Here is a 25,353-nt window from a genome sequence, read left to right as displayed (position 1 = left end):
AAATTAAAATCTTTTCTAACAATATGAGTCTTTACTATCACTTTTTATCCATTTAACACATCCTTGCTGAATAACAGTATTCATTACTTAAAAAAAAAAAAACAAAGAAAAAAATGTACTGACTCCAAACTTTTGAACGGTAGTGTATATTGTAACACAAGATTTCCATTTTGAATAAATGCTGTTTTTTATTTTAGATTCATAAAAGAATCCTGAAAAAAGTATCACAGATTCCAAAAATCATGAAGCAGCACAACAGTTTCCAGCACTGATAATAAATCAGCATATTAGAATGATTTCTGAAGAATCATGTGACACTGAAGACTGGAGTAATGATGCTGAAAATTCAGCTTTGATCACAGGAATAAATTATATTTTAAAGTATATTAAAATAGAAACTGTTATTTTAAATTGCAATAATATTTCACAAAATAACAGGGTTTTTTTCTGTATTTTTGATCAAATAAATACAGCCTTGGTGAGCACAAGAAACTTCGGTAAAAAATATAAAAAATCTTACTGATCCCAAACCTTTGAATGGTAGTGCGTGTGTGTGTGTGTAGTGAAGACTGGGGCTAGTTGTCACACAAGGAAGTTACCACAAGAGCATCTTAGTTAGCCAACTAAACTTTTCAGTCAAAAGTCCAATTACACAAATGTGTGTGTGTGTGTGTGTGTGTGTGTGTTGTCCCCTGTCCCCCCTCACTCTAGTAGAAGTTTTGTATGTTGGCTTCAGACCCTCTATATGGAAATAATTCTTTAAATTCTGTTCTTCAATCTAAAATTCCTAAACCAAACTATTTTTTTTCAGCTATAGCTGTAGGACCTGCATAAACAAGTGCATAAACAAGTGAACACAACAAAACTACATTCAGGCAAGAATCAACTATACAATAAAAGATCAGATAAGAGAATTTTGTCAGATCTTATTATGGCAAGCTGTCACATTATATATATTATTATTATATTACTGTATCTTACATACAGCTAAAGTGTTTTTATGCATTTGTTTATGCCATGCCTCTATGCCTCATTCACATGTTGAAAGAGATTTTAAAAGACGCGGTCGGCAGCAGTCACGCAGAGCCCCTCCTGCAGTCCATGTGCAAGCCTCTCATGTCGCCTAGTCTCACGCTGTGTTTTGCATAAAATGTGTGTCAGTAGGACAAGCACTTCCACGGCACATGCAGAGGGCGCATGCAGCGTGGCTTTACCAGCACGTAGCGCGCTCGAATATCCAGCTCAGCTCGGCACTTACACCCCCGCCAATGAAAACGCACGCTAGGATCAAGAGGAAAGGGAAAGCTAGGAGATCATGGGGCACGTTAGAGTGAGCTAAATCCCCGCCAAAGACAACAGAGGTTGACGGCTCCGCCAAAACTCAGTCACATTTGCCAGTCATCTTAAAACGTGATTGATGTGGGTGTGGAAGGGTGTGTGCGTGGCCAGGAGTGAAAGTGTAGTTTGACAGTCCCACAGAGATGCTGATGGCAATGAACGTACAGACGAGAGACATCATCAGCCAGCACACCTAACGCGTCCTTCACACTAGATCAAGACAGAGCAGGATACAGGTAGCCGCGCGCGGAAAGTGCATCTGCACACCTGTGACCGACTCTATTTTTTACTGACTGTTTGGCTCCGCTGCCAAATGCTCTGTGCTCGAGATACTGCCTGCCTTCTTCGGGGTTCTCACTGTATGCACAGGCATTTCGTGACTTTTATACCTGTTTTCACCAGACTTTAACACACTGACACACACAGACTTTCTTGAAGATAATAATTCTGAAGACAGAGGATCTTGAAAAACATATCAAAGATGGACAGTCCTGGTAAGCAATACATTTATTATTATTATTATTATTATTATATTTACAATTATTATTTTTATAATGCAATATTATTACTGACATAGCCTATTATTATTATTCATAAAAATGACATTGTATCGATGATGGTGATTGTGCTTAATATGTTTATTATAATCAACCTGGCATTTCATATAAATGCTGAACTCATAATTCAGTGCATTTAAAGGTTGCATCAATTTGTGTTTTCTGATTAAATGGTGTTTAAATGCACAATTTAATTAACAGTGCTGAGGATATTAGACATGCTCATTCTAAAAGCCTTAGAGTTTGGAACAGGTTTTAATATTATTATGATTACTATTATTATTATTATTTTCATTGGTGGCAGTGGTAACGGTGATATTGTTCCGCTTCTTAATAAATGGAATAATACTGCATTTCATACATCATAATTAAGTAAATGTACATGCCATGTTATGTGTTAACTGATTGAACTGTATTTAGATGCACAATGCATATGGTTCTAAAACTTTAATATATTCCATGCGCGTTCACTCTAAAAGCTGCATGTTGCATTTGAACTATACACAAAACAAAGACGTTTTACAGTGCTGCAGTGAATTATGTGATACACATGCTTTTATGATTGCGCTGGTTAGACTCATCATCAGTGCAGCATAAAGACTACAAAGTGCACCTAAATATAGCATCAGTCTAGTCCAATGTGTGAATCACATAAATGATGGTGATAAACATTACCATACTTAGAGTAACTTATGTATGCTGTCATAAACCCCGTGTGATTGCTTTCATGGCATCTGCTTAGAAACCACGCGCGAGCACTAACAACTTCCTGCTACTAGCCATGAAAACAAACTCACATGTATGTAGATGGTCCAAGTGCGCTGTCAAACTTGGCTCTGACATATCAGCACACTTTACTAGTGTAAACTAGAGTATGGCCAATAATCACATGAGATATCCAAAACATCATGCAACTGTAATATAAATAGCAAGAGTCAAGAGACATTGTTCACTGTCCCACCAACACTTAGGGAAAGTTAGTGAGCTCTTGGGGAACATGGGTGGTCATGCACTAAAGCTGCATTCGTTTTCCATTTATTTCATAAAGCTTATAATAATTGAACTTTACTCAAGTATGCACTAGCCTTCATCCAAGGAGGTTAACCGGTTAAGCTGCTTTGAATAGTGGTTTATTACCGAGGTTAGCCAAGGGCCAATTACATGCTGGCACAGTCAACCATGTCCACTTCAATGTTAATTGACGGCTGATTCATTTACAAAAGCTGCAGTCACGTTCCAGAACAGGTGATGGAAACACTGTCTCGTGCCGGGCGCACCCTCTCAACTCACCCTGTTTGACAGAAAGCCTTGAAAGCAAGTAAAACAAATACGAGGCACAATAACATGCTGCATAAAGTCATTAAAGACAGGGAAATAATAACATTTGAACACATGACCTCTTAAGTGGTAGACAACAGGAAACAAGGAAGCAGATTTTCTGTAACGTTTAACAAGTAAACACACTACATCAACTTAAACATGTGACTTTAGATCCAGCCCATGGAGTTCTATGGATGCAACAACATTGCAATTTTGACTGATACCAAGAATTGTTTTATGTTATGTCCAATAACCAATATGATGTTTGATATTATATAAGTCTATTACATACAGGTTAAAAAAAAAACAGTTCACACCAAGCTTAAACATATTTTGAAACCTGGAAGGAATAGAAAAAATAATATATATATATATATATATATATATACATATACATATATATATAGTTTCCTAATGTGCTTCATATGGTAGCATCTAAATAAACTTTAATTCAAAAAGTCAATATTACCCAAATTGACCCAACTACAATAAGTAATTTTAAGGTTTTGATCAGATGAAAATAGAATCAACTTCTATTTTCAAAGGGACTAGATCGTGTAGCCTATAGTTTTATCTTTTTGTCCCTTATGCAAAATATGGCAAATTTGGTTTGGTTTACTACCCTACTGACTTCAGATGCTTTACAAATCCACTTATGAAACCTCTGTTGAATATGTGACTATTGTACAACAACGGGATCTTGAATAATTTTTATTAGCCTATATGGTCCCATTTCTTTTTTGTGTAAAACAAACGCTGTGACGTTTATGGAACTCTGTAACACGTTTCAATGGTTTAAATACGTATCACACATAAAGTCTATACTCTGTTAACGCCAGTGAGTTCACACGAGGTGAATGAGAAGTTCCACAAGCGATTTACGCAGGATAACGGACCATCCACCCACCCCCCACCATTTTATATAGCCGCTTGCTCTATTTTATAGCGCTTTTCGATTATAAGAGAGGCGCGAGGCTTTTAGCTTTGCTCATGGGAGCGCACTCAGCGCAGCGCGCGTATCTTCCCACTGAACGCATCCCTCGCGCCTACAATCGTCCTCACGTCACGTGCCTGCGCTCTTTCAGCCGCGTGCGGCGCGTGATTTCCACGCCCCCGCCCTCACTGCTTCTTCAGTGATTCTGTTTTGATGCAGATTGCACGTTAGAAAGGGGAGGTTGGTCAGTGGGTCAGCGATGTCATGCAGTCAGTGTAGCGCCTCGTGCAACTTTTTCTCTGGAGCGGTTCGCATAAATAGCTTCATGACAGTATGAGTTCAAGTTCAGTTTTATTTCTAGAGCACATTTAAGCACGAAACATGGCCGACCAAAGTGCTGCACAACATACAATAATATATAACACGGAGAAAATCAGTAAACAAATAGAAACAATTCAAAATCAACAAAAGCAGATTAAAACAATTCAAACGCACATATTACTACATGTTAAAAGCCAGAGAGAAAAGATGTGTTTTAAGATATGACTTGAACTCAGATAAAGTGGAAGCCATTCTGATGTGAACTGGTAAATTGTTCCAGAGGGTGGGACCAGCCACTTCAAAGGCTCTAGATCCTCTGGTTTTTAAGCGGGTTCTATAGGGGTCTGAAGGAGAAATTTGCCCTCTGATCTTAGTCCACTCTTCGAGGAGTAAGGGTGGAGTAAATATAGTGAACTGGCAGCCAATGCACTGATCGCAAGAGGGGAGTGGCATGATCAAACTTTTTACACCGCTTCAAGAATCTAGCTGCATTTTGAACTACTTGTAGCCGAGAGATTTGGGACGTTGATATTCCGAAATAGAGGGCGTTGCAATAATCCAGCCGAGACGTAATAAAGGCATGGATAGCAACCTCTAGATAGAGGAGTAGGGGTGGAGTAAATCAGATAAATAAGACGGAGCTTGATTGTTAAGTGATTTATAGACAAGTAGCAATATTTTAAACTCAATTCGATAGTGAACTGGCAGCCAATGCAATGATCGCAAGAGGGGAGTGGCATGATCAAACTTTTTACACCGCTTCAAGAATTTAGCTGCTGCATTTTGAACTACTTGTAGCCGAGAGATTTGGGACTTTGATATTCCGAAATAGAGGGCGTTGCAATAATCCAGCCGAGATGTAATAAACGCATGGATAGCAACCTCTAGAGAGCTTTTTGAGAGAAATGACTTGATTTTAGAAAGGGAGCGAAGATGGAAGAAGCTAGAACCTACTACAGCACTAATTTGTTTATCAAATTTGAAGGAATTATCAAACAACACACCCAGATTTCGAACATGGGGAGAAATGAAGGAGTTTCATGAGAGCATTCTGCAATGTACGAATGTACTTTTGGGGTTTGCTTTCAGAAGGCAGTTTATGATTTTATAAAAAAAAATTTATGCCTAGGACCTCAATGTTTTTTTGTTGTTTTTGTTATTTATACAGTGTGTGGAAAATACTAAGCATTATATTGTAGACAGTTTATGGCAGTTTAAGGCAGATTATGCATATATATATATATATAAGTGATACAAAACCTTTTTCCAATATTTGAATATTTTCAATTAAATTAAAATTGTGTTAAATTTTTGTATTTAAAAAAATAAAATAAAATACTAGACTTTACATAATAAATATTGTTTCAAAGCAGCTTAAATAGTGAACATATGACCAATGAGCAACAAGAAAACTCTCTAGAAATATTCAACACAAATAACAACTATACGCAATATGTACATTGCAAGGAGAGCTGAAAATTGAGAAAGAAAATATATATTTTTTTACTAAATACTAAATGTAATAATATTATATAATATAAAATAATATAATATTCTTACTAAATATATATATATTTAAATATTTTATGAAACTTGAATGAAATGATCTCTAGTTTGAAAACTTTTGGCCTTAAATGGTATAGGCTACATATGTGTGTGATTTTGACCCACTTTATGGAAGTTCTGTCTGCATTAACCCATTTAATTTATATATGAGCACATCTCCTTCAATAGTAAGCAAATGTCATGCTTGTTCTAAAAAAAGTTTTAAAAAGTGAAAGTATGTGCTTATATCGTGATAATTTTACATACACAATTGCAACATGTTCAACTTTCTTGCATTCCCACCCCAACCCATACAAATGCAGAAATGTTAAGATGGCGTATATCAAGGCAAATGTACAAGACATTGCGGTCATACAAGGCAGAGTATTACAGCTATTTTCCTCAAGGGAGGGAGGAAGGGAGACCATGCCAGTGTTTGAGACCAGGGAGGAGGGAATAATTGTCCCTGCAAAATCCTCACGTTTCTACGTCTGCCTTTGCTCACTAGCAGATTAGGGTGTGCATAGGTTGCCTAAGCTCACAAAGAGACCTGCCGATTCTTCAATTAATGCTGGGTTTCCACTGACGCTAATTTATACCGGCTTGCAATGACGTGCACGGCTCCTCATTTAGCTTGTAGAAATGGTATTATCTTCGCTTATTGTCCAAACTGGTTATTTTCAGACAGGGCAGGACAAAGACAAAATAATATCACACCTACATATTTTAGATTAATATCTAATTAAAGCTTTAGACTGGTTTGCAATCATGTGAAACTGGTGCTAAAAACACCTGCGCCCCAGACGCTATGATTTGGTTTAATAACAGGCATGTCCTGTTATCTATAATGTAATTTGTCTCTTTAACCTCTGTGGCCTCACATGCATGTCCAGGTGTGAGTATTTCTGTGCATGTGGGTGGGGTTTGTGAGCTGGGCAAGGCTGAGTAACACGCTCAGGTAGGGCTCGCTATCACAAGGCTGTAAAATCCTGCGCTGCAGTATGTCAACAATAAGTCCCGTTGCACGTGCCAGTGGAGGGATCACAAAAACACTTGAGCTAAATAAATACCGCGTGCAGCATGTGAAAAAACACGCAAAAGAGTAAGGCAGATATTTGCTGGTAGTTTGAACTTGTTTACCACGGAAGGGTTCCAAATTATGTGTACATGGTGGAAAACACAGCTTGAAAGACAGTATTAACTAAATAATTAGCTTATTGTCATAAGCACTGCACAGTATTAAAGGCATAGTTAAACTAAAAACATTCAGCAATCAGGAATATACAATGAAAGTGAATGGGAACCAGCCATGGTCACTATTGCCTCAGGAAAAAGTAGCTTTGGCATTGTGATAACTTCTTTTGTTTTCCACAGAAGATACTCATGTGCACTTGCAATGTCATGAGGTTGAATAAATGTTCATGAAATTTTTACTTTTAGGTAAATTATTCCATGCTCTCTAGGTTTGTGTCAGTGTAAATCAATATATTTGTTAGTGGTGTTTGCTAGGGCATTTAGGGTTAGAGGTTATTCAAAATCGATAACCCAAGTACGCAGTTTGCCATTTAACTAATACTACACTATCAGAAAAAAAAGCTATCACTGGGATTGTACCCTGAAAAGATACACCTTTGTACCTTATTTACCCCTAAAGGTTTCATGTTAATACTTTAAAGATACAAATTAGTATATAAAGTGTACATTTTAATATCTAAATTGTATATGACAGCTTTTACACCCTCATTTCTAAAAGAGTACAGATATTAATGATATGTTAAATCATGCAAAATGTTAGGACAGGTGAGTTTTTTTTTTTTTAAGTGGCTGAATAAATTTTTTTTTCCAGAAGATGACAAAATTGGTAGGAACAAATCCCCTAGATGTGGACTGAAAAGAGTACTCAAACATCTATCAAACATCTACGGGAATCAGAACATATGTGACCCTGGAGCACAAAACCAGTCATAAGGGACAATTTTTTTGAAATTGAGATTTATACATCTGAATAAATAAGCTTTCCATTGATGTATGGTTTGTTAGGATAGGACAATATTTGGCCGAGATACAACTATTTGAAATCTGGAATCTGAGGGTGCAAAAAAATCGAAATATTGAGAAAATCGCCTTTAAAGTTGTCCAAATGAAGTCCTTAGCAATGTATTTTACTAATCAAAAATTAAGTTTTGATTAATTTACAGTAGGAAATTTAAAAAATATCTTCATGGAACATGATCTTTACTTAATATCCTAATGATTTTTGGCATTAAAGAAAAATCCATAATTTTGACCCATACAATGTATTGTTGGCTATTGCTACAAATATACCCTTGCTACTTATGACTGGTTTTGTGCTCCAGGGTCACATATGGAGACACTGACTCTTGACAGTAAAGCAACCACCATAGTGTGAAAACTGCAAGGCCAGCTTCAACATCATTGTTTGCGCAAGCAAGAAGAAGCATTTTGTTTATTAAAAATATCATTAATAAGTTTGCCTGTTGAAAGCCACTACTGCATTACATTGTTAAAGCACCATGGTGCAAGCGATTCCCGAAACGTTTTGGACACTGCGGCTTTAGATTGCATTGTCTTGGCCCAGATCTGACAGACTGTGTCCTCAGGTTGTTTAAAAAGTCAATCTGGAAGCCACGGTGCACATTCTACCAAAACGTGACTCCTCGTTGCCCCTCTCTCACAGGAGACGCATCTGTGTGGGAACCGTAACATCATCGCAAAGCCCCTGTGTATATGTAGCTTTTGATGCTCGCGACTCGCGATTGTTGTAGCTGTTTACACGAGACTGCGGATTTGGTTTGGGTAGGAACGGTGTCAGGAATCCATGTGAGGCGCCGGTCAGGTGTTGTGCAGTTTGGCTGGGTCACTGTGCCAGGGCTATTATTGGAGAGAAGTATGGGCTTACATTTCTGCCACAATTCTGTGCGCGAAAGATCATATTTTGAGCGCACAAAAGTGCATTTTGCATGCGCGCGATCTGAGTTTGTGGAGAAAATGTTCGTTTTGCAAAGAAAAAAGTCTTTCGAGCGCACGGAAATCAATTTTGCATTTAAAATACGTTTTTGGATGTGCGCGCGTGCAAAATGCACTTTTGTGCGCTCAAAATATGATATTTCGCGCGCAGAATTGTGGCAGAAATGTAAGCCCATAGAGAAGAGGCGGGAGAGCTCGCGAACACGTGAGACCGTGATCCTGAGCGCATGACCGGAGAGGATGAGATAGGATGCAGAAACCCAGAGAGAGAAAGAGAAACCTGCGGGGGAATGGAAATAAAACAAGCCGATTGTTTCATTTGAAGTAACGTGTGACCATCAAACCAAACCATACAAAACATCTTGAGTTCACTAAAATGGGGGTCGTCGCAATATGTTGCTGTACAGCCGTCATTGTTTTTAACGCATGAGATCGTTCTGACGGAGGAAACCTCACTCACTTCCAGTCGTTTAGATCATTACATCACCTCCCTCTGAAAGCTGCTGCAAGCGATTAAATATCGCGCACATAATGCCCCTACAACTTGACAGATAGCAAACAAACAGGTACGGTACGCCGTAGTATTGTCCGCAGTTGTTTGAACCGGATCTTTTTGATCGATCGGTCGAGTCGATTCTCAAAAACGGACTGAATCAGTCGGAGCATTTCTCAAGTCAAAAAACCACTTGCTGAATTCAGAACAGCATATTAGCATACTTCGACTAATATTGGTCGCCGTGATTTTGCCAAGTTTGACATTTTCATAGATCCCGAATCAACATTAAACTACCGTCCAAAAACATAGACCTAACCCTATCCCACACCTTAACCTAACCCTAACCATGATTAATTCCTAAAACCAGAGGAACATGATAGCTGAGTAACAAAGGGTGTAGAAACACCTAATCATGGTTGTGAACCTAAAACTGATTTTCCTGTGAACTTATCCCTTAATTCTGACTGTTTGATGGGAATTTTGTTCCAGGATCAACAATGATGTAGGCCTATGTTGAACATTCATGAAAATCCGAGAACCAATTCATAGACTGATAAGCGCATTTGTAGTGAACCTGGAATTTGATGGTAGAGCAACAAGGAAGTTACTCTAATAGCCGAATAGGAAATAATGAATATTGGAAATGTATTCATGACTTGATAGCATGACAGTTATCAGCAAATAAACAATCTCACATGCTGGTTTAAATAAATAACATTTCATTAAAATATGTAAAAAGGCTTTCAGTTTAGATAGGTAAATTACATTTAGCATTGTTTAATGCCAATGCAAATTAGATTTGATTTGCAAATAAGCCAGTACAACAAACTGAACGGGGGCACATGAAATTAACCCTAACTCTAACTTTTAACTAGGGATTTAACATGTTCAAACTTAAGGTGCTTGAAAGACTAGTGAAAATGCAACATCAACAGTTTAAATGAATTAATAATAATGTACATTTACTAATAATGAAATTTACTAACAAAATAAAGTTCCACTTTTATGTTTTTCCCTACTCAAAGGCTTCATACACTCTTGTATTTTTACAGGGGGTGTGATACTCTACGCTGGTAGCAATGGCAGTGCCAGTCCATGCCCAGGAAGCCCCTCTAGTGGCTATCAAACCCAATCTCCATCTTCTCACTCCCAGCCCTCTTCCCCAGAGGAGGTCACCTTCACCGAGATTGGGGTCCTCAAGCAGCAAGGAAGTGTGGGAACACCACCTTCTCCAAAACTGGTATTTCAGTTCCCTGAAATCTACAACTCCACTACAGTTTCAAACCCGCAAAGCTACTCCCATCCCATCGCCGGTAAAAGGCCTTGTGGATTCACTGGCACGTTTACCAGTAAGTGGGTTCTCTTTTTAGTACCTGCATCACACAAAGTCAGCATCTTCTTTCACAAAGGAATAACGAGTCCCCAATATTAAGAACATGCGTTCTTGTACGTCCTGACCCCATTCTCTCTCTGTTTCTATCTTCATCTGAGCAGAGACTGGAGGCATGGTGCTCCTTTGTAAAGTATGTGGAGATATCGCATCAGGGTTCCACTATGGTGTCCATGCATGCGAAGGCTGCAAGGTAAGACAGAGCGAGCCTCTGATAAATCAAACATGCATGAGTCTTTTCTGTCATATCATTGTGGTTTAATCATATCGCATGTCTTTTGTTCTTTGCAGGGCTTTTTCCGCCGCAGCATTCAGCAGAACATTAACTACAAGATGTGCGTGAAGAACGAGAGCTGCCTAATAATGCGCATGAACCGCAACCGCTGCCAACACTGCCGCTTCAAAAAATGCCTGTCTGTTGGCATGTCCCGTGACGGTAAGAATTTTAAGAGGTTATCAGGGCACTGACATATAACAAATAGTGAATAGTCGTACTTTCATAGCATTCTTCAGGCCAAGCACCACACCCGCCCCCTCAACCTACTTTCTTCTTTTAGTCTTGCACCGTTGGTGACTTTCAAGAGAGCAAGTTTCTTTTAGTTTTGTTGTGTGCTCGTTTCTGTCTCTCGCTTGCCCTTTGTGATCCCTTCTTTTTCTCGCCTCCTTCTCTCCATCGGTTTACCCTTCCCCCTCGTACGCTCCCTAAGCTCTGCCTCCCAATCCCTCCTAGAGACAATGATTTATGAGGGATGGAGTCACGCAGTCCCTGAAGCTATCAGTCATCTGGAAAACTGCAGCAAATACAAGAATTATTTTAAGAAATTGGAACACGGGCGACTTGATTACCACGCTTGTGGCCTTAAAACATCCTCAGCAATTAATGTTGTGCTGCAGCAAAAATTAAGCAAGGGATGCAGAAAAAAGCAAGGCATCTGAACTCTTCAGAAGAACAATGCCTTTGGCGGAGATTTAACCCTGAATAACACTGAAATGAACGATAAATCTTGTCCGATGAACTTTTGAGGAAATTTACACTTGTACATTGTGACCTATTTAGTCAGGTTCTCAGTAGAATTTCACATGGTTACCAGCGGATGTGCATCAAAGTTAGGTTGGCTATGATAGCAGATTGCACTGGATGTTGTTCTAAGAGCGCACTAACAGAAATGGGTCTATTGGGTACAAAGTGGGGGAGGTAAACAGTCATTTTACCCTGGTTCCTGAAATTGTTAGGGCCCACAACCTAGAAACCTGTTTCTCTGACGGGTTCTCTTGCACAAACAGGAAAACCTCATGCAACGGCCTCAAATACCACAATAAAGTAGACGCCCTGATTTCATTTCACTTCACTGCAGTCTTTAGTTTAATTTCGGTGGTGTGATACAAACAGATGTTTGGTTTGACACGATGGGGCGGCATGGTTTCACTTCCGCTATGAACTTGCCATTTGTTAGACTAGTAATCAGTGCAGCGCTCTGAAGCTATGCGTGTCATGTTGTTTGCACAGGATGAAGCATCGTAGTCTTCAGATCAGATACATTCTAAGAATTTTAACTGAATTTAACAGATTTAAGTGAAATTCAGAATTGATGTATTGGAATTTGAATTAGCCACACCCCACCGGAAGTTGAATTTGAATTTGAATTGAAATGACAGGAAGAGGAATTTACTGAATTGCAATTGAAACAAACTCAACACTGGCAATGCATTCTAAGAAATGAAGTGTTACGTTAAAGTTTTTTAAAAACAAACTAAATAAATAAACTTTTGTTAAACCAACATTCAGAGTTTCAACTGCTCTTCTAGTTAAAAATTAGTAACATTAACTTTTTTGGAATTTCAGTTTATGTTAGTTTTACTGCCTTGCATTCCAAATCGAAGTGCAATTTTGCATCCTGTTTGCTATGCTAATGAAAACTGAGCTGGAATTCAGGAAATTGAATTGGAATGGCAATAAGAATAATTTATTGAACTTAATTGCAACTGAAAAAAAAATCTATCTATAAACATACAAACTGCTTTTTTAACTTTTCTCTTTTTTTGACAAAATAAGGCATTGTCCGAACAAAATTTAAAGTTTATTTTGCTTTTCTAGTTGAAAATTACAGTTATTTCAATTTATAATGAATTTTAATTCTGCTTTCCTACATTCAAATCTAAGTACAATTTTGTATCCTGTTTGCCAAACAATACAATACAAATTGAGCTGAAATTCAGGGACTGAATTGCAATTTAAAAGGCATTTTCAGTTCAGTTCTAAATAGCACACAACCCTGATTGGTAAGTGCCAAGTCAGTTATGGACTTAGCAATGCAAAATATTTATCATCCTGCAGGGTAACACATGCAACCATTGCATGTTAGTTACAGAAAAGTGAAAAAAAAATGTGTCCTGTTGGCTTATCGCGTTTTCTCAGATGCAGGTGTTGTGAGACATATATGATATATGGAACATCTCTGCCATTTGCCTTCCTTCTGCTCTCATCCTGTAATCTCAGGATGTACCATAATACCTTACATCTACTGCCACCTCAGTCTGCCAAATGACATTCTTCTCTTCTCTTCTCTTCTCTTCTCTTCTCTTCTCTTCCTTTCCTTACATTAGTTTCTCTCCCAATTCCCGTGGCATTGTCATTACGTTCTGCCTGACCCACTGCCCTACTTACGGCTTCAGAGAGGAGTGAGAGTACCATAGGGATGAAGAGAGGAAGGGGAGGTAGTGACGGAGAGATGAAAAGTGGGGGGAGGTAACATATGGTAGCATTGGTGCTATTTTTAGATTCAACAGTTGACAGATTTACTTAGAGGTCTTCTTCTCTTCCCTCTTCCTTTCCTTACATTAGTTTCTCTCCCAATTCCCGTGGCATTGTCATCACGTTCTGCCTGACCCACTGCCCTACTTACGGCTTCAGAGAGGAGTGAGAGTAGCATAGGGATGAAGAGAGGAAGGGGAGGTAGTGACGGAGAGATGAAAAGTGGGGGAAGGTAACATATGGTAGCATTGGTGCTATTTTTAGATTCAACAGCTGACAGATTTACTTAGAGGAGGGGGTGGTGATGGAGAAAAGAGTGAGGGGCTTGTAAAAGATGCGAAAGCATCCAATACATAACTAACGCATTTAATGATCATCAATATTCTACACCACAGCGACCAAAGATACTAGATAGCAAGTTGTCTCCTACACAGCAGCTGTGCTATTTTTGTGTGTTTTTTCTTCACTTCCAAAGCAATTTTCAGACAATATTTCACTTTTTCTGTCACGCTAGGCTATTTCTGATGCTGCTGTGCTTTAATATAAAAGAAATGGGACATGGACATTTTGATTACTGATCAGGCAGGCTCTTTTTATCATTGATTCGCATAGAAATGCAGTAGTTTCACAACATCTTGTACTGTATTTTTATCATTGACTAAGACTCAAAATTGACTAAGACTAAAAATTAACAGTTTTTGTCCATTTAAAGAAAAAGTGTGGTGTTCAATATTGTTTTGGATCCCACTGACCTTCACAGTATGGACAAAAAGCAGTTCCTTCAATTTCAAGAAAGAAGGCAAAAGTTTTTTGAAATTTTGAATTTTGCATTTTGAAAAAACATTAAACATTAAAAAATGTTGTCTGTAGAGCAATTTCAAGAAAGAAGGCAAAAGTTTTTTGAAATTTTGAATTTTGCATTTTGAAAAAACATTAAAAAATGTTGTCTGTAGAGTAACATGTACAGATAAAGCAAATATTAAGAAAGCAAATTATGGCTTTATGTTGTCTTGTTCATGTTGTCAACCAATTGTTTCTCTCTCTCTGACCCCTAGCTGTGCGTTTCGGCCGCATCCCAAAACGAGAGAAGCAGCGGCTTTTGGACGAGATGCAGAGCTATATGAACAGCCTTAACGAATCGTCCACCGTGGGCATGGAAACCTCGCCACCACACGAACCTCCTCCCAGCCCCAGCGAGAACCAATCCAAAGAGGCCATTGGTGCCTTATCACGAGTCTACCAGGACATCTTCACAAACACACAGGACCACCTGAGCAAGCGTGCAAGCAACATGAACACCAGCAGCAGATCGAGCACCTTTCAAAACAACCCTTCTCAGGACAGCAGCTACCCTCATGGGAACCCTCTCGTGGGGTATCACACGACTACTCACAAAAGCTTCTCGACCCCGCCTCGCTGCCCAGTTGCTTCCAGTGACAGTAAATGCCCGGTTTCATTGGTGGACAATAATCAGTACAGCTACGCTCCTTCGTTCAGCCAAAATCACTCCCAGTTGAGCGTTAGCCCGCCCTCACAACCTACTCAGGTCATTTACAACAGCTACGTGGCTGGCGAGTCCCAAACCCAGGCCTCGTGTCCGTTTAAGTTGGCTGCTGGCTCCAAAGTGCTGGTAAGAATGGTTCAAGATACATACTTTTTTTATTGGCATCTTTGCTGTTAAAGAACCTTTAACATCCATGGAACTTTGTATTGTACAAAAGTTTCTTTATAGTGGAAGAAGGTTTGTTAGATTATTAAGATGTTTTTACAATAAGAAAATAATGGTTCTTTTGTTCACTGAAAGGTTCTTTAGGGAACCCAAAAATGTTTCTTCTATGGCATTGCTGTGAAAATGTGCTTCTTTTGAAATCTTTATTTTTACGAGTTTGTCATGTCAGTGTTTCATTTTAACGCCAGTATTATGTTTATAGGAATAATTTAAGATCAAAATACAGAAATAGGTCAATAAATTAAAGTGCCCCTATTATGGGTTATGAAAAGTTCATATTTTGGTTTTGGGAATCCCCAACAACAGGTCAAAACACTTTCATTGTCTTATAATATGCATTTATTTTTACTTTACATGCTCAACGACTCCCAAACGATTCGCTCAACGATTCATTTTTTCAAACTCCTCCTTTGCGTGACGCTAATCTGTGGTGATTGGTCCGATTGGTCTCATTTTCATTTCATCATGCCTGATAAAGCAGCGTTTGTGAGTGCAGTGCTGCTTTGTGTACAGCGTTACCGGGGAAACCGCTATTTTTACTGCTCCAAAAGCAGCACCTAGTAGCAAAGAATGAATTTGCATTTTCATTCAGACCAATGTGAAAAGACCAACAAGTGGGCGGACAATATGCTAATGTTCCATGTTGACGTCAACATTAAACGGCTTGGGATTCGTTTTAAAAACGACTCGTTTCAATGATTCAGAGTCGACTCTTTCTTTTGAGGGACAATTACTTTATACACGGTGCACTTTCAGATTTAAAACTTTGTTTTCACTCACTTAGAGCTGTGTTACACACTGCATGAAAGGTAATTTTCAAAAATCCATAATAGGGGCACTTTAACCCCTGGTTAATTTGGTGTTCCCTGCCAAAATGGACTGGCCTTTTAAAAACTGCTCATAGATTTCTCATTGTGCAGTATTATCACCAAATCTTGGATTCAATCCTTTTGTCAACTTGTTTTCTGTCAGTTAACACAGGTTTTGTTTTCCTTTTTTGGAACTGATTGATCGTAGGCCTCAATGACCTCAAAAAAAGCATTATTTGTGGAAAATTTTGGCAATATTCACTCAAAAACTAAGGTCAGTCAGTACAAAAAGAAATACAAAACTTGTGCTAACTGACAGAAAACAAGTTGACAAAAAGACTGAAACCAATATTTGGTAATAATATATCATAACAATAAATTTATAGGTGATGTTTTTTGTAAGCCGGTCATTTGTGACTACGAACATCACAAGGGTAACACAGTGGAAAGAAATATCCCAGAAAAGTACAACAATTCTTATTATTGATTTTTTTGGAAGTTGTTTTACCCTTTGTGAGCAAAGTCAGTAAGTTTTAATCCAATGTGATAACCGAAACACAACATGAAAGTTAAGCATACGTGCTAATAAAACATTAAAATAATATATACCATCTCTATCATAGGCCTGTCCACTGAACGCATGCCCTGTGTCAGCACCTGGCGTCTCCAGCCAGCAGGTGTGGGAGTCTTTCTCTCAGTGCTTCACGCCGGCTGTACGTGAAGTGGTCGAGTTCGCGAAGGGCATTCCGGGCTTCCAGGAGCTTTGCCAGCATGATCAAGTCATGTTGCTCAAAGCAGGCACTTTCCAGGTACTGATTACACATTTCTCCTAAAGTTTACTTCCCCTTCTGTACTATTAAAGGTGAAGTGTGTCATTTCTAGGCCACTAGCAGCACTAAACCAAACAGATTTCCCAATCAGCCTAACTCAAACTCACGCAATTGGTTAAGCCACAGTTTGACATGTCAGATCACTCAAAACAAACAGAGATAACATCACAGTGTTAACACCCTTAGGGACATCAACCTACAAATGATGAAAATATGCTGTCTTTTTACAGGTGCTTATGGTGAGGTTTTGTTCACTGTTCAACCACAAGGAAAGAACAGTGACTTTCCTGAATGGGCAGACGTACCCGCTGCTCACCCTTAGGGGTCTGGGCATGGGCTCCTTGCTGGACACCATGTTTGAGTTCAGTTCCAAGCTGAGCTCTCTGGGCCTGGAGTCAGATGAGATGGCTCTCTTTATGGCAGTGGTGCTGGTTTCTGCAGGTAAGAGCAACACAGGAATCAAATTAATCAGTGCTGTTTGCTAAGGCATGCATCACTGTTATTATTGCTAATGCTTAGTGTTGAAGATGTGAATAATCCACTAACATTGAGCTAATTATTTAAAATAGGGATGCTCATTAGTGCAATATTACAATTCTGATTCTGATAAACTGATTATTTTTTTTATGTTTTAGCAGATAACTGATAAATAGATAAATGCTTTATATAAATTTGAAACTCAAATAGAAGTCTGTTTAAACACAAATTGCATGTTAGTACAAACAAACACTGACTTTCACTGTTTTGGGTCCAAAACAACACTGACTTTCATTGTATGATGAAGGAAGAAAAAAAAGACTAAATATACTAAATTAAATTAATTTACTTATAATATACTAAATTAATTTTAGTATTTAAAAAAAAATGTTTAATTAAAATACAATTGTTTTAAATCAAACATAAAATACTAAAAAATCAATCACTAAAAGTAATGTATTCATAATCTTCGTTATCATAAAAGCTTATATTGTATTCATAATCTTTATAATTTATTTATAATATTTATTTACATTTTTTTCTGTTGGTTTTTTGATAATAACTTGTTCTTCATTTATCCACAGATTGCTCTGGTATTTTGGATACAGTAGCTGTGGAACAGTTACAGGAAGCACTCATCCGAGCGCTGCGCACATTAGTCACCCGTCGCCACCCTGACGACAACTCTGTTTTTCCCAAACTGCTCCTGCGTCTGCCAGACCTGCACACCCTCAACAACCTTCACTCCGACAAGCTGCTGGCCTTCCGCATCGATCCCTGAGCTATCACTCGCTGCAGCTGGAACTCAACCACCGGCCAATCAGAGAACACCTTTCCTGGTTAAGAGAAAGACTGCTAATTTAGAAGAAGAGATGTGGAGCATGTTCCCATAGGAACCATTCGTTATTATGTGTGTTAATGAGAAACACAATGAACAGATGGCTCTCAGCAAGCTCTAAACAAGACTATATCTCCATTTAAGCTTTCGCGGATCATTTTCATGCATGCATTGCCCTTCTGTTCAGCTCGCCTCGAGAGCATTGTTGATTATATTTATCCGAGGGAACGTTGCGCCAGTCATATCATCATAAATAAGCTTACACAGAACTTTTGAAGACCAAAAACGGGTCATTCCTCTGAACTGCCTGCACACTGAAATACACAGTCTTTAGTCAAGTACACCATGTATTCAGTAGAAAGGTCATTTTAGGGAAAATTTAAAGCCAACTGTGTGAGTGTATGTGCCTGTGTGTTTGAGAAAGGGAAAGAAATACCATGTACATAAGCCATAGATATCACTTATACAGTTACATCACATTAAAACTTCAGTTTGAGACAAGAAAAATACATTTGTCACCTGTGTTAGTGTGTAACATTTAATTACACAAGATTTACTGTATCTACAACAACTCTAGTTACCATTTAAGTTCCTTGAAAATGAAAAGAAACTGATTTTAAATGTCATTTCACTTATGAAAACAGATAAAACCGTCATATTTGTTCACTTTTTTTATTATCATTGTCATGCTGAATGCAGTATGTCAAATTTCCACACATTCTCCTTTATGAATATATCTGAATCTAGGGATACAAAACCAGCATTCTCTCCTACGCATGTTATGTTTTGTAGTTTTCTGTTGTTTTCTTACTGTAAATATTGCACATTTACACTGACTGAACTGCCTGTTCAGAGAAAGAGGGATACGCAGTGGTGTGTTTGACTGAGACGGGGCGTTTGGTGCCTTGTAAGAAATGGACTGTTCATCTGTGTGTCTTGAGAAAGAGCCCCTGAACTTCTGGCACCAGCACAGTATCTTTACAGCCTTTACTAAGATCACAAAGCATGTCAAAAAGGCATTTTGGGCTGCCATGTGGTTGATTTGATCAGCTGAGTCGATTGTTATTATGGCTGGTAAATTAAACTTATTCAATCATATGGTAATGTATATTTTGTAAATTGATTTCTTCTGTAGAACCAATATAAATATGAGATTATCTATTCTGATGTCTTCTGTTTTTGTTTTTTTTGTTTTGTTTATATATATATATATATATATATTTGTGAAATAGTTTTCCAATTTAAAATAATTGTTCTATTTGAATATATTTCAGTGATGGCAAAGATAAATTTTTAGCAGCCATTAGTCCAATCTTCAGATCCTTCAGAAATTATTCTAATATTGATTTTTTTTTTTTTAATTAGCTTTATTTAGCTTATTTTTGATTAAATAAATGCACCTTGGTGCGCAAGAAACATATTTAAAAAAACACACTATAAAATATGAGTTATTCTAAACTTATGATCGGTAGTGTATATATTGCTTGCTGACTAAATTCCAAAAAAGAATAATGAAAAATTATTTATGGTATATTGCAACACCAATGAATGCTTTCTTCTTTCTAAAGATAAACCAAGTAGACAAGCCATGTAGACTGTCCTGCATTTCCCCAGTAGACTTTATATCAGGAGCTTTTCAGAGTGATGTAGAAATAATTGTAACTGGCCTGAAACTGTCAGTCACGTTTTGGTTGTCAAACAGACTCAGTTAATCCACTTTAATTCAGGACACTGACAAGCTACTATGCAGAATCAGTTAAAATTTATGCATGTAGCCAGATTAAATTAAATTTCTTTAAATTCGTATGCTTTAAAAACGTATTTGTAGGACCTATCATATTTTCGTGGTATTGTTGTACAACACTGAGAGACATAAGAGATGTCTGTCATCCAGAAAATTACTCAAAGCAGCGCGTTACATAGTAAACAACTGTGTTATAGTGACATCGTGTGGAAATCCGCGGTAGCGCAGTTAAAAATCAAAATATGCATAAGATAAAACCTATGACTATTAATGTAGTCATGCTTACGTGTTATTTACGTTTGTGTCATCAACGCTGGACACTTTTGCTTTAGAAAAACAAACTCTCCAAAAACACAGTTTTCACTCTTCCACTAGTTTAATGTGGCAGCTAGCAATGTACAACAGTGTGTTATACACATGCTAATCTGTGTTTTTTCCTGAAACGTTATTTGCTCCACCAAGTCATTATATCTGAAATTATTGTGTTTGATGGTGGACATGGTGGTGGTGGATGACATTTTTTTGACATGTTTCAAATTCTTGCTAATGCTAAATTTATAGCTAGCATATACGCATCCTAAATAGGCGTAACGTTACACAAAATTGATAACGTTTACACACTTTTTGAATATTTTGTCAAAATACTTTTTTAAAACGTGCATGATATAAATATTCTGCTTACTCTTACCTTAATTTTAGTTTTCTTCATTAATTTCATCATATCCTTCACATTCATCTCAAAACACAAGTCCATTTTGAAAAAGAAAAAAAAAAAAAAAACTTTATTAGTATCAAAATCTCGTGAATAAATATTATTATTATTTTACAATGAAATTATTATTATTTTACAAGAGTTGGTTGTATTTTTAAGATTACAAATTCTGGGACAAGCGAAATATAAAATGTATAATAAGGCACTGAATAAAAGATGAAGTCGTGGTAAAAAGTTCCAGGACAGTTTTAGTATAAAACTTCGCAGTTTAATACATTTTTAAAATATTTTTCTTATAACTAAACCTATAAGAACAAGAATAAAGAAGAAGAAAAAAAGATTAATCCAGCGTTGCTTGGAAAACTTGATGGAGCGTCCTGGTACATACCCTAATTAATATTTATATTGTCAGCCTGCTTAGTGACCAATCAGAGAGCGGTACTCTGTGAACGCAGCGATACGTAATTAATATTCATAAGCTAAGCGCAGGCGTCCTTCGTATGCTTTGCGTCATTATGTTTGAGTAACCCGGAAACACACACGGATGTTGTAGAGAAGATAGGCGTATATTGAAAGCATTTATGCTTTAAAATCTTCTGAAACCATGGCATAGAAAAGGTCATTTATCTCCCAAAATCAGTGGAGACTTTTCAAACTCTTAAGGAGAATGTTAAGAGTAAGGTAGGTGTATTTAAAGCGCTTAACCCAACGGTTAATGTTAAATGTTAGTCAACAAGTCAAGTTGAATTTCAAAAATAGCATTAGTGCTTTTAAAGCATAATTTAGTGTTATTGGCCTGTTGCCATGAATTAATAATGACTGTGTGGCTTATTTCAGAAGTCAAGGTGTCAGTCTGTCAGGATGATTTCTCCATTGGGTTTATCCAGCAGTTGATATTTTTTGAATGTTACATGATGAAGAATGTCACTTTTGGTAAGCCATTTTTTTGGTAGAAAACAATTCTTCTTAACATTTAGTTGATATGTAGTTCCCATTACACTATTTTTCATAATTAATATTTATTCCCTTCTTGCAGATGAACCATGAGTTTCACTGGACCAAGAGCTGTATGAGGATGCTGATTTAGGATTTGAGACTTCTTCAGTCACCTTTAGTCCATCATGTTTGTGACAGCATACCTTGCATTTGTAGTCTTGGCGGGACTGTGCGTGACTTTAGAGATCACAGCCCGCCGTCTCAACTCATCCCAGGCCACACAGACAGCCATCGCCAATCCGGCATTCAGACAGTTCCAGAAGCTCTTTCTGAAGGCGTATCTCCTGGCCCTCTGGGCAGACTGGCTGCAGGGACCTTACCTTTATAAACTCTACCGACATTACAACTTCCTGGAGTCTCAGATCGCCATTCTGTACGTATGTGGCCTTGCTTCTTGCGTGCTATTTGCCCCAGTGGCCAGCTGGCTACCGCAGTTTCTGGGACGGAGACAGACGTGTCTCCTCTTCTGCCTGGCTTATTCTGTCTGCTGCATTACCAAGCTGTCACAAGAATATTTCATGCTCATACTCGGACGTGTTTTAGGAGGCCTGTCCACCTCTTTGCTAACCACTGTGTTTGAGGCCTGGTATGTGCATGGCCACGTTGACGTCCATGACTTTCCCAAAGAATGGATTCCTGTTACCTTTGGTAAAGTCGCAGATTGGAATCACGGACTGGCGGTCGGTGCCGGGCTGTTGGCGAACTTGTTTGCCGAATGGCTTGGGTTGGGACCGGTCGCTCCGTTTCTCTTGGCGATCCCCAGCCTTGCCGCATGCGCCTGGTTTGTGCTGTCCGAATGGGGTCAGGAGGATAGGCAAAAAGGCGCCAGTGGAGACAAAAATGGCCCTCTTCTCAACCCTCTAAATGCCCCCAAAATGCAAATGTCAACATGGGCCCGTTTTTGGCGAAGCTGTCTGGATGGACTCCGCTGCTTGCTGTCGGACCGCCGTGTTATGCTTTTAGGTGGCGTTCAGGCGCTTTTCGAAAGCGTCCTCTATATTTTTGTCTTTCTTTGGACTCCTGTGCTGGACCCACACGGCCCGCCATTAGGAATCGTATTTTCCTGTCTGATGGCGGCCAGCATGGCTGGTTCCACGCTTTTCCGGCTGGCCACGTCGGCTCCGTATCGACTCCAACCTGGTCACCTGCTTTGCTTAGCAGTTCTGCTAGCTTTCTTCTCCTTCTTCATGCTGACGTTCTCCACTGTGCCTGGCCAGCCCCGGCCGAGGGAATCTCTGCTTGCCTTTCTTCTGCTAGAACTAGCCTGCGGGCTTTATTTCCCAGCGGTGAGTTTTCTCCAAGGCCGAGTGGTTCCCATGGAGCGCAGAGCCGCCGTGCTGGCGTGGTTTCGTTTGCCTCTTCACCTCCTGGCTTGTCTGGGGCTGCTGGCTCTTCACGGGGAGGTGTCTGGGGCCGGTGCGGGGGAGGCTGGCAGTGGCACCAGACACATGTTTGCAGGATGTGCAGGGATGATGCTGGCCGCTCTGCTTGCTGTGGTCAGCCTTTTCACAGTGGGCAGGAACGATGCCGACCTGAGACTAGAGGGGACCAAATTGGAGGGAGAAATCTGAGTTGTAGAAAGACAGACACTGGATTATGGACTATGGTTTTATATGCTTTGTTTTTTTCTTTATTAAGATTGTCTTAGTTAAACAGTTGCATTTATGGGTTAAATCAGAAGTACATGGTTTCATTTTCCTCTGCTATGTTAATAGAACCAATAAACTGACACTGGATTATGGACTATGGTTTTATATGCTTTGTTTTTTTCTTTATTAAGATTGTCTTAGTTAAACAGTTGTATTTATGGGTTAAATCAGAAGTACATGGTTTCATTTTCCTCTGCTATGTTAATAGAACCAATAAACACCTTAAAATCGGCAGATGTTCTTACATATTTTACAAAAAAAGCAAGAACAGATGTTTGATTTTATGCTTAATAGGAATGTAATGTTGGATTTAATCTTTTTGTCAACTTGTTTTCTTTTAATTAGAAAAGGTTTTGTATTTCCTTTTAGAACTGATTGATCATAGGACTCATTGATCTGAGCTTATTCTTTTTAAGTAAAAAAACAAAAAAAAATTGTAGATAATTTTGGCACTGTTCACTTAAATAAAAACTGAGGTGCATAAGCCCAGATCAGTGAGGTCTACGATCAATCAGTTCTTTAAAAAAAATCAAATCATGTGCTAATTGAAAGAAAGCAAGTTGATAAAAAAATTTTATCCAACATTTGGTAATAACATAACATAATGAAAGATATACAAGCAATATTTTGTAGCCAGGTCATTTTTTTTTACCAGTTTTTTTTTACCAATAATGTAACAATGAAAAACTTTTTTAAAAGTACAAAGATGTTTAAATTTTTGGTGTGAGCAAAGTCAGTAAGTTTTTGCCCAATGCGATAACATTAACTAGCATTTTTGGAGAAAAATAATATCCTTTCTGGGTTAAAATGACCAGAACACAGCAACAGTGTGGTTTAGAATGACGATGAACTGGGTTTAACTGGGTTTTTCACAGTGCGAAAAGCCCTAGAAATGCTCCGCATGCACTGTATTTCTTATGTTAAAAAATATTTAAAAAACAGACTATTATCTATAGCTTGAGCTGCACACAGACCATACAAAGAAGTTAAGGTAAGCATTTTCATTTATTGAAATCGATGGCAACTGAACAAATTAAGGCTCATGAACAAACATCTTAGAAAGCACTGTAAATAGATGCATATTTTAAAGATATAAAAATAAAAATTACAAAATAAAAAAATCTATTGTGAAGTCTAATGACCACAGACATCAATATATTTCTCATGTATTAATTTAACTTCCAGCCATTCCGTTTTAGAGTAGGGATCGCCACTTATCTGAATTTACAACAAACATTCTAGATTTTTGAGGTGCTGAGAAATTAATCTCAGACATTGTACTGTACATTTGTTGTAGTTATAGTATTGAAAATGACTAACAGCAGTACATAAAATTAAATCATATTATGTATTTATGCAGTATTAATGCATCTTCACAGTTGTATATGGCTTGTGTGTGAGGTGGTATAGAACTCTCATAATGTATGCCATTTCTTGTGTTTTTCTTTGTGTTCTTGTGGCAAACATTTAATGGTCTTTCACAGTTTTTTCTAAGTCAAGCTGAGTTTAAATGTATAAGTGAACATTACTGGAAAACTTACAAAGAAAGAAAAACCTATCATTGTCTTTTGTTATAAACGTTTGTTGATTTTTATTATAAGTCAAATTTTTCTGGGTGTGTTTGCTTTCATATTAAATATTGCATTATCTTTTACGCTCAGAACTGGAACTTGACATTCACAGTTCTATACCACCTCCATTTCAAGAACTTTACTCATGTGACTCAGTATACTTTTGACGCCTCTGCTAGTGATAAAATAAAAAGAAAAAATACAATTAAATAGGAAAGAAAATGCTTGAATTGGCAGTCTTATGAGGAACATTGTTCTCTTCAGTGTTTTCGGTTTTTGCATTCTTGGCAAAGTGTAATATTCTGAAAATTGAGGCCTTTAAAGGGGTCATATGATGTTGCTAAAAAGAACATTATT

The 25,353-nt window shown here is 38.0% G+C and overlaps 2 protein-coding genes across 3 annotated transcripts; both read left to right on the top strand.

Annotated features, from left to right (window-relative positions):
- The first annotated feature begins 1,184 nt into the window (after positions 1 to 1,184).
- LOC107664228 (nuclear receptor subfamily 1 group D member 1-like) lies at positions 1,185 to 19,437 on the top strand. The gene is made up of 8 exons (XM_016454741.1): positions 1,185 to 1,832; positions 10,552 to 10,848; positions 10,994 to 11,082; positions 11,181 to 11,325; positions 14,697 to 15,271; positions 16,803 to 16,988; positions 17,240 to 17,450; positions 18,071 to 19,437. Exons 1-8 carry the CDS (start codon positions 1,820 to 1,822, stop codon positions 18,265 to 18,267), a joined length of 1,713 nt encoding a protein of 570 aa, XP_016310227.1. The 5' UTR covers positions 1,185 to 1,819; the 3' UTR covers positions 18,268 to 19,437.
- A 1,865-nt stretch (positions 19,438 to 21,302) lies between these two features.
- On the top strand, positions 21,303 to 23,653 carry mfsd5 (major facilitator superfamily domain containing 5). Of its 2 annotated transcripts, none has more exons than XM_016454590.1 (4): positions 21,303 to 21,461; positions 21,621 to 21,713; positions 21,817 to 23,382; positions 23,525 to 23,653. In XM_016454590.1, exon 3 carries the CDS (start codon positions 21,902 to 21,904, stop codon positions 23,345 to 23,347), a length of 1,446 nt encoding a protein of 481 aa, XP_016310076.1. In that variant the 5' UTR covers positions 21,303 to 21,461; positions 21,621 to 21,713; positions 21,817 to 21,901; the 3' UTR covers positions 23,348 to 23,382; positions 23,525 to 23,653. The 2 variants fall into 2 exon arrangements, with proteins under 2 accessions (XP_016310076.1, XP_016310075.1); XM_016454589.1 differs by having other exon boundaries at positions 21,618 to 21,713.
- Positions 23,654 to 25,353: the final 1,700 nt, after the last annotated feature.

Source organism: Sinocyclocheilus anshuiensis, unplaced genomic scaffold, assembly GCF_001515605.1.
Source record: "Sinocyclocheilus anshuiensis isolate Anshui unplaced genomic scaffold, SAMN03320099.WGS_v1.1 scaffold67, whole genome shotgun sequence".
Classification (NCBI taxonomy): Eukaryota; Metazoa; Chordata; class Actinopteri; order Cypriniformes; family Cyprinidae; genus Sinocyclocheilus; species Sinocyclocheilus anshuiensis.
This window is presented reverse-complemented; position numbering and strand designations above follow the sequence as displayed.